The 10,781-nt window shown below is 35.5% G+C and overlaps 1 protein-coding gene across 1 annotated transcript; it reads left to right on the top strand.

The window, feature by feature from the left end:
• The first annotated feature begins 6,571 nt into the window (after window positions 1–6,571).
• Window positions 6,572–8,748, top strand: LOC119639962 (glycine-rich cell wall structural protein 1.0). The gene is made up of 2 exons (XM_038037710.1): window positions 6,572–6,704; window positions 8,375–8,748. Exons 1-2 carry the CDS (start codon window positions 6,636–6,638, stop codon window positions 8,537–8,539), a joined length of 234 nt encoding a protein of 77 aa, XP_037893638.1. The 5' UTR covers window positions 6,572–6,635; the 3' UTR covers window positions 8,540–8,748.
• The last annotated feature ends 2,033 nt before the right edge of the window (window positions 8,749–10,781 follow it).

The following is a 10,781-nucleotide window of genomic DNA, read 5'->3' as shown; positions in this document are numbered from 1 at the left end:
GGGAGAGACAGAGAGAAATTGCGAGTTATTGTTAATTATTTATTTATTTATTTTTTTTCTTTACTTTAATGTTAACACTTTTAGTAATTTCTTGTAACTGAAACTGCTATCGCCTTGAACTTGGCTTTATATATATTGACCTATTTTATGCAAGAGTAACTCAAACTGATTGTGTTGCGCGTCTATCTTGGTTGATCGTAAATAAAAAAAATTAAAAAAATAAAGTAAAAGAAAAAGAAAAAAAAAACCGGCTTAAGATATTCAAACAAACAAACTACACTACACTATATGCAACAAAATGTGTGATAGCAACAGCGAACAAGTTGTAAGACAACTGCGATGATATGCAAGAAAGAAAGATCGAAACATTGACGCGAATATCATTGGCAGGTGTTTGAATGGAAAAAATCTTTAGCTTTCAACGATTATGTCTGCTTCCAATAGTCGTTTAAGTATCAAACATAGCTATTAAATCGCGCCTACGGGATACCAACGCGAATGTGTTCAATAATTCCTTTTTAGCCTGGATTAAAGTCTCGATAACTTGCTAACAGGAAACTCGAGTGTTTATGGCTTAAAAACTGTTCTTTACAAGGATGCAGAGTTAACAATGCTAAAAACCTATCATTTCGCATTCCAGATTGCGTTTTATAATCACGGCATGGTTATAATAAATGTTTGTAATGTTTTCTAGATGCACGCAATAGATCCCATGACTTATATGCACGCATGTATAAATTACAGCGTTGACCAAGCCATCATTTTTTTGTCAGTCCGACTGTTCGTATGGCTGTCTTTCAGGCAGTCCGCCTCTTTGTTTGCTTGTCTGTCTATATGTCCGCTCGCCAGTCTGTTTGTTTATTTATTGTTTATTTACCTATTTGTTTATTTCTCCCTCTGTCTATTTGAATGCCCTTTTGTTTGTCTAACTGTGCATTTGTGTGTTTGTCTGCATATTCGTCTGCCTTGTTTGCCCGTCTCCCTATCGGCCTGTTTGCTACGTGGTTTTTCCTTTTTTTTTTTGGCATAATGATAGCGCCTTGGTAACTAGCGGCCCTACACTGTCTGTCTGTCTGTTTACATGTTTGTCTATTTGTCTGTCTGACTATTTCTATTTGCCCATCATTTTGTCCATCTGTCCGTTTGGCTGTCATTCTGTCAGTCCGCCTGTATGCTTGTCTGTCTATCTGTTCACCCACCAGTTCTGTTTGCCTATCTGTCCACCTGTCTGTCTGTTTATTGGTCTTCTTGTCCGTCTGCGTTATTTTTGGTCTCTCTGCTTGCCCCTCTCCTAAACTATGTGTCTCTATGTTTCCAAGTTCGTCTATTTCTCTGTCTTTCTACTTCTATTTGCCCATCATTTTGTCCATTTGTCTGATCATTTAGTGGGCTGTCCGTCGGTCTGTCCGCATCTCTACTTGCCTTTCTGTTTGTTGCCCTACTCTCTGCCGTTCTATTACTTTGTTAGTTTACCTTCCAGCTCGCACTCACAACCTATGAGCTATCTATAGCAAAACGAATTCAACTCCGAATTTGTATACCAAGCTGTTAAGAAAAGTCAAGTTTGCATTTCCAACCACTAGGCAAGACCTTCTCTCTTATCTTTGATCAAAAAATGATGAGAATTTTCAAAAGGTAGCCACTTATATATATGTTCGGAAAAAATGTTCCAATGGTTCACAAGACTTAACAATATAAAGTCTGCAGCGTGTCTTGATTTAAGTTAAAAAAAATCCCTGGACGCGATTTCCTTGGAAAAGGTATAGCTGTTTTATATCAAAATATAAGTATTTGCATCACAAAATAAAGAGAAGGGAGAGTAGTAAACAAGACCGTAGTGTATGTGACGATTGCTTGCGATTCGTTAACTCAACACTTATTACCTTTGCCTTTGTAGATGAAACAAGTAAGAAAATTATATTCGGTCGTGACCGAATCTTTTATACCCATTAACGTTATCCCGAAAAAGACAGAAGCAGGAAAGAACTATACTTTCATGCTCCATAATATGGAATAAGCGCAGCTGCTGTGTACTGTTTTCAAAATAAACGTTTTAGTCGCATAGGCGTGTGGGGGTTGTGGGCGTGTCCTGTGAAAAGTTTAGGTCCCTACGAATTCTTTTGCGAATTTGTGAGCGATTCGCTAACGGGTGAATATTTACCACAAATACCACACTATTACGCAGATAGAAGGATGGACAGACGAACAGGCAGACATCTTTAGGTGCATTCCAAATTTGAGGCTGGCCAAAAAGTTATATACATTGTGAACTTTTCGCAGCTTGTTTCTATCCCTTTCGAAGGTATTGAAAAAACAATTGAATTTTGATACACTGCAATGTTGGGTAGGCGTGGTCAATTTTTACATTTTTGTAAAGCTGTTACAGCGCCGTCCGCAGAATATGCGTTCCAATTTTTATACGTTTATCTGCAACAGTTTATGAGTAATGACCAAAAAGCCAATTATTGATTCCATTTGAAAAATAGAGAGATTCTCAGTGAACGTGTCCTTCGACCAATTAGGCCCACATAACATCTTGCTTTGCCTACCATTTATTTTTTCTTTTTGTTTAATATGAATTAATTTTCATCATAAAATATCAAAAATGAAGCCCTTTTTTAAGTGATAGCTTATATGGAGTGGGCGCAGGAAATAAGTCCATATGATAATTAATTTTTGTATTAAATTACTATCATGAACAAATTTTCATCACAAAAAAATTAACAATTAGCACATAAGTGTTTACATTTAATGAAAATCCCCATTTATGGTGGCATCCAAAAAATAGACTTACATGGTCCGAATTCGGTAAGGTGGATTTCTTTGTTAATTTAGTATTGCGAGCCAATTTTCACTATGAAATACGGATTATTAGACTTTTTTTCCAATATAAAGATTCAGTTTTCATAGCATCGGTTACATAAGAAGAAATTCCAAAAAATCCCACAATCAGTTCAAAGGTTTCCTATCAAATTAGAATGTGAAAATACTATTACTTAGCTGCTTTTGTCGAGAAATTTTCAAATTGCTAATTTTATTCTTGTAAGGACTTTTCAAAACAGATCGTTATATGGGAAGTGATCGCATTTTCAATAGCGGTCGTGCTTGCGTCAAAGCACGTCATTGTACCAATTTTCAGTCTCAAAATTTGCGACCTGTACCTTGAACACATAATTTACATGGACACACGGACAGACGGACAGAGTGGCTTAGATCGATTCACAAAAGGAAAAAAAATAAAGGGTGAGTCTATCGTAAGCCCCTCTGCTTGTTCCGCATAAATTTAATATACCGTCTACCTCGAATAGTGTAGGGTAGACAAGTTAATATAGACTGAATGTTTATACTCATCAGCAAAAGTGGATGGACATATATCAGTCAGTTTACGAGAACTTTAAATCTTAAAATAACATAAGCAACTTGAAGACTGTTATAAGAAAGAAAATTGCAACGACAAGATCTAAATACAATTATTCCTCATGGGCCCAATGGCAAGGTAATAATTTAGAAAAAGAAACTTCATTCTTCATATTTACACCCAAAACACGTAAAAACTCTAAAGCGGACCAATGCCCGCCATTAAATAACCGATACTTTATTTCAATAACCATTTTCCAAAATAAAGCCTTGCATAAGAAGTGATCGAAAAAGTGTAACGATCCAAACTATTTTGAATAGCGTCCTTTGTTCAAAGCATGCCAGTGTACTACGTTTCAAAAATTTCAACCTATGGGTTGAGCACAATAAAACGCGCAGATGGACGGTCAACTTTTAAACTAGAATCACTTTCTGACTCAATCGGTATAATGAATGGTGGATTTATTTCATTTCCTTCTCCTGGGTGTTACATACATCGGCACATATTTAATGCACCTCTTTGCCGCAAGTGTTGTACGATACAACGATTGGTACACCGACTTAGATTCAATGGAAAATATAGATTTATTTTGCTTTCCATCTATTTATATTGTTTTGTTTGTCATTTCTAAAATCTTCGACTACTGCAACTTGCTATTTTTATCTTACAACAACAAAAATTTCATTGCACTTTCATACGTACAAACACATGTACATGAATATATGCAAAGTTGTTGTGCGATCGGTAGCACTTTCATATCCAGGGGCCTTTTTTAAACGTTTTTTAAATTATAGAAAATAAACAAATTCACACACATTTATTATAAAATGCATTTTTTTTCTTATCTTTTAGCGATTTTTACTTTAACCGGCACAAGATCAATTTACTTAAAAATTTATTCAATTAATTTTAATACGATTTTCAATGAAAAATTTTCTTTCCCTATTTATACGAAGGGTACATCGCAATAATTAATCCGCCCATTTCTGATTTAAAATTTTTGTATTTTATTTATGAATATTCGCACAAATAAATAAAAGGCATTTTAAATTTCTCATAGAGTTTGTCTAACACTTGTATTCTAAGCAACGTCATAGAAGAGTCCCAACAACAACAGGAAGGTTATTTTATACATATTCATGATTATCGGATGAGCGCATCCTTTTTTCCCATAATCGCTTTCTCTTTTTAACGACGAACCACTCAGGAGAAACCTTCTACAGGTGCATTACGATGATCCTCGGAGAGAATATAGTTTGATAGTCCATAGTGCATGTACATAGTATAGCATATAAAAAGTATCGTACAATGTACTGAGTACAGTTTCGTATATATAAATAGTATCGCATAGCATATAGTATGTAGTATGGTAAATATAGTATATATAGTATTTTATATATACATTAATATAGTGTAGTATATGTAACAGGATATAAAATATATCGTATAGTATAATATAGTATATATGGTTTGGTATCGTAAATATACTATATTTAGTATAGCATTGTTTTTTTGCATAGAATAAATAGAATAGTATCGTGTAATATACACGCATACAATATAGTATAGTATCGTATATATGGTATAGAAGATAAAGTATAGAATATGTAGTACAGTTTAGCATGGATATTATGGTTATATAATATAATACATATGGAGATGGAAGCGGTGGCTGCAGCTTGAAGAGTGCGCTTTACCCACAAAGCATTTATACATTAAGTATAGTATGCCATAGTATATATAGTATTGTATAGTATAGTTTATAGAATAGACAGTATCGTGCAGTATAGCAAAGTATATATAGTATGCTATACATGCATAGAATAAATAGTATAATATCGTGTATATTGTATACATTATATATAGTATGGTAAATGGTATAACATAGAATATGTAGTATAGTATAACGTGTATAGTTATATTATATAATACATAAAGAGATGTAAGCAGCTTGAAAGGCTCGCTTTATCGACTGAGCACTTACGTTACGATAGCTGCGATCACGCACCAATCGGAATTAAAAGACGATCTACCGTGGGAAGGATTGAACCCATGCAAACTTGATAATCACGCTTCTTAACTACATGTCTATACGTCTTGATTACAATGTTTCTTTTCCATCTCATGTCTTCACGATATTGCAGGCAGGATATCAGTTTCTGACACACGCGCAGCATTTCAATATTAAATATATCTAAATCCAAATTTTGTTTGTTTTAGGAAATCAACGTCAAAGTTTTTTTAGATAGAAATCCTCGATTCCTCTTGCGTAGGTAATTATAATTAAGTAGAAGTGTAAATAAATAGTAAATAGTAAACTTTAATGCTACAGTGCCCGATTTTGCTACTTTTCGGGCACAGTCTAACGAACGAAATGATCTTTCGAACCGAATTTCAATCGAATGTAAGAAAAGCTTTTCGAATAGAAAACTGCGAGCTTCTATTTAGTTGACCAATTTACAGCGCGGTGGCATCACATTGCTGGCAAAACGATGTGGCGGAAAACGTTACAAGGAAGCAAGCCGGAGGGTAAGTTTATGTTGTGGCATATTGCTTGGAAAGGAAGAAATAAGAGGCCTTAAGTAGTTGGCTAATTTACAGCGCCAAACAGAGTGCTCACCTCACAGTGGCAATAAAACATTGACCTGCACATGGTAACAAAGAGAAGAGAACAATATTATGAGTAACTCTACAGTGTGCCTTATTGCTTGGGTAGTGACGCCGAATGAAAGAACTAATACGCTCTGGGTAATTGGGTAAGTTATCCCGCCAGACATGTCCACGTACTGGCCTAAATATTTTAACAGGCAATACTAAGGGTAAGTACACACTGTGCCATTTCCCTGTGGTAGTAGCGGGACAAAATTTTCATCTTTCGTGAACGCAATCCCTAATAGAAAGACTGCTGATGCACATAACAAACTAAAGAGACATTAGGTCAAACACTCTGTTTGTACAGTTTTACAATATTCACACGAGAATCCTATAGAGAGGAATGACTAAGCACAACATTTCTCCCATTAATTTAATGATCACAAAATTCGCTTTGAATTCTTATAATCATTCCGCATACATTAAGAAATATTTTTAGGCTATTTTTGTGATAGGTATACGAAATTCGCTTTGAGACAACTATACTTTCCTGTATCTTCTCTTATACTTGTTTTCTTCCATCTTTCTTTGACATTTTCGCGTTTTTCCTAGCATACTGATAATTAGTAGAGAATCGTTGCAATCAAAGTACTTGTCTTGCTTGTGTTATAATAACTTTTAGAAAATGGGTAAAAATAAAGGTGGTGGTGGTGGAGGAGGGGGAGGCGGTGGAGGTTCGAATGCAGGCGGTGGAGTATGTTTTTTTTTTGCTTTATATATAAAAATCTTTACGTTTGCATTCATTACCTTCTTATATAAATCATAAGAAGAAATGAAAATCCAAAGACAACAAAAAGAGCATAAAAAGGCTCTCAATAGATCCGGGATAGATAAGCCCGTAGTAATAAAAGTGAAAAAAAATTTTAGTGATTCAAAATTAATTCACGGTATTCCGCCACAACCGGCCGTTGCCGGTGGGAGGGATTGTGATGAGATCAGAACCGAATCCTCGAAAATGTATTGCTGCAATATATCTCACCAAATAATTAAAGTGATGAATGGGTGAAAAATCCTAGCATTTGTGAGGATTAAAGTAAATTTTGCAAATCGTCGCTTTTCCATTTCCTTGACAAACTGTATTATTAGATTTTCAAGATATCGGTTGTCACCGGCTTTGGACGCTGCAGAGTATCTCCTCAATAATAAAATTTTTAACGCAAAAATTCTATATATAAATAAGTGAAGTAACGTATGAGAAAGTATTTTTTACTCTATAATGTTATAGATACCGGTTATTGATATATTGCTGCCTTCAGCCTATCAGCTTTCAGTCTGTCGATCAGTTCTTTTGTTTGCATTATAGAACAGTTTCGATAGCAATTCCTCCTTAGATTTTCTCAAAAATCATTTGATTGAATAATTGATTGGGTTGAAAATCCCTTAAAATTCTTGAAAGTATCATTGCTCATGGAAAGCCAACAAAAACATCAGCGAAGGACATATTTTTCCATTAATATTTTCATTTCCAAATGTGGTCGACATCCATTACGAGCTTAGCTAATCTAAACTAACGTCCAACGTTAACTTAAACCGACATACCACCTATCTAGACATCTAGTTTGCTTACGCATCATTTTCTCAAATTGAAAGTAAACGTATTAGGTGTTTGCAAAAATGTTGATCAATTTTTCAGAACTTATATTGGTTTGGTAGCGATCCACCCACAAAACCATTTTCGCATTTCTTCAAATTTGCAGACTTACATACCAGCCAAGCCATTCTGGACCGATCTGAACAAGTGGTAATCAGGAGACGCCATGTCTGGTGAGTAAGCTGGTTGCGGCAGGACTTTACTTTCGAGCTGCAACAATTTCTCCAGGACAACTCTCAACTTCAATCCATTCGTATCGCCCCTTTTAAACCGTTGAACCCAAAACCGACAACTCAGATATGATGGAGCAGCAGCATCATAGTCTTCGCACATAGACACGTGCTTGGTGGGGTTCGGCTGTAGATTTCTTGCATTTGGAAGAAGAAGAATTTTTGGCGCTCCATGATTAGTGTTGGCGTACTCTGAATAAATCAATAATGTTAAATGGGAAAGTGTTATATTTTGTATAGGAAGGTCATAATCATCGAATTGAACCATTGTGTACGCTGGTATTTCCCATTTCTTTATCATTTTTACCTCGCTGATCAAAACTCTTGCAACCACCTAATGTACTTAATCTATTTTTCAAAACTTATTTCTGGATAGTGCTACGTTAAAAAAAAAAAATACGACTGTATGTGTGAATATAAATAGCTTAAAATAAGAGGATGATTTCTTTGTACGATATATATTATTGACAATAATAATAAACTTAAAATTTTTAACGATATTGAAGACGAAACAGATATGAAAATATTTTGCAATCTTTGCAGAAAAAAGGTGGAGGCGGAGCTGCTGTTGCTAGTGCCGTTGATAAAAGTGGCGGCAAAAATAAAGCTGCACCCGCTGGTGGTGATAAAGGAAAGGATGTCAAGAAGGGTCAAGAGCAGAAACCTAGCGGCGGTGGAGGCGGTGGTAAAAAAGGCGGCAAAAAGTGAAGAAAAGTTATTTTTTCCCGAGTGAATTTGGACGTGAACCTGATTTATTTATTTCGCTTGTATATATTAATAATTATTAATATTAATTTTATTTTATAAGAGATTACTAAACTAATTTGTTTTTCTATTTCTATAAAAACAAATAAGAAAAGAAGTCATTATTTATATGTTTTACTTGGTTTCACTTGATGTACCGATCTCTATGTAGTGCTTTACAGGCTCGCTTAACGAAGTTAATGTTGATTAATACCTAAAAGAAGGGTAATATTAACTGAATTCTTATAAATCCTATAACAATATATGTAGGCATGTCCATGGAAAAGTCACTTGTAAATTTTTTTTGCAAATTTTTAGGCGATATCTTCGTTCACGCTAACGAGGGAATGTTTACCATAAATACTACAGGATTTCGCAGACAGACAGATGGACAGACGACCAGTTGGGCATTTTTAGATGCCTTCCAAATGAAAAATGAAATGAAAAAGCATTTATATAGTTTATGGAATTTTTGAAACTTGTTTCCGCGTCTTATAAAACTATTGAAAAAAAAATTAAATTTTAATTCACTGGATACTGTAGGTGCTACAGCATCATCCATGAAAAAAACCTTCAAATTTTTATACGTTTATCTGCTATAATTTATAAGTAATGAGCCAAAAACTCACTTTTTAATCTTTTTGAAAAGCACAGGTGTCCTCAGTTTACGTAGCGCTATAGACGTGTGCTTTTGTCCTTGGTCAACACCTTGTTTCTGCTGTATTTGAAATCGATGGCTTCATTTTTGCCAAGAAAATGTCTACAACAGACATCACACAGGCGGACGGACGCACAGACATGTTTAAATCGATTTAGAATTTCATGCTGATCAAGAATATATATAATTTTTTGGGTCTCTTACACTTGCTTGCGGACATTAGAAACGTTTTGACAAAATGAATATACCCCTTATCCTTCGGTAATGGATATAAAAAGGCTACAATTGACACATATGTACAGTGTATAATTCGAGAAATAAAAGTAATAAGTTAAGTATAATCTAGGTATCAAGGGCCTCACGTGGTCGAAGAGCAAAGTGAATTCTCGGGGACCATGTCTGCTCTTGAATAGTCAAACACCTTCTCAAAGATAATCGTTAATTCTCGTCAAAGGAGCTTTAGATCGAAAATGGCGGACAGAAAATGAAGCATTAGAAGATACATGTTGGGCAAGTTCATAATAATGTTTAGTATTGATTAAAGTTTTATTTACGCTAAGGTAGGCTAAGAAAATATATTCACCTACGGTAAAGGTGGCAATTATCGGAAGAGCTAATTGAGAGCAGAAACACCTCCGAATGATCCCAATGATCGAAATTAATAGCAACTCTGATGAGCCTGTACGGTCGGCTGGACGTCGTCGCCTGAGGAAAACAGGGCGGCTCAGATACAAGAAACTGATAGGCGCCTTGCCTGGCAACCTCATCCGCCCACTTATTACCCTTTTCCAATATGGAAGGAAATCCAAAGAACCTTAACGTGAGCTTGGCATGTTGGGTATAATAAGTGATCGTAAGTGATTGGGATTGAATTCTATTGCTCTAAACACACTAAGAATGTCAAAACAGATTCGCCTCCCTCCCAGACGATCTGAGGTACTAGTCGTAGCCGATATGACGGGAACCACTTCGGAGGAGAAGCGGCATTAGCTAGTACCTCTCGTAAAGTGAAATGGAAAGAGGTTTTACGACAGAAAAAAAATGTTAATGCAATCAAAAAAATGCACCCGCATACAAGATCGTCTGTGGGCGGTAAGAAGAAAGCTTAGCCGACAGTAGGGCCAGCAATGTCACTGCAATGATTGTCAAGGCTAGTGTCGATCAAAATGTTTTTTTGGTACTGGATGTTATCCATCTAGTAGACCGTTGAAGGATAACTATGTTAAATCCAGAAAGTACTTGTATCTTTTCTGCGATATTGCTTTATTTAAAAAGGAATACAAAAGAAGCTTTCAAGGTCACAATAACCAACTTCGTAGATTTGCTAACCCTTAACGAGGAAAGCGCTTGAAAACTTGCAACAATGTCCAAAAAGGTCTTCAAGATTAAAGGGGGCTCACGGCAATGGCCACAATTAATTCCATATCTGGGGAGTGTCATTGGCGTTTTAAAGAGCATTCTGCTTGCAATGTGAACTCTTCCGATTTTCCTGTTATATAACTGGACTTGGATAATAACCGGGTCATGAAAGTACTGTTAGCAGTCAGT

This window comes from Glossina fuscipes, unplaced genomic scaffold (assembly GCF_014805625.2).
Source record: "Glossina fuscipes isolate IAEA_lab_2018 unplaced genomic scaffold, Yale_Gfus_2 114, whole genome shotgun sequence".
Lineage (NCBI taxonomy): Eukaryota > Metazoa > Arthropoda > Insecta > Diptera > Glossinidae > Glossina > Glossina fuscipes.
Note: the sequence above shows the minus strand (reverse complement) of the source record. Positions and strands in the feature narration are given on the sequence as shown.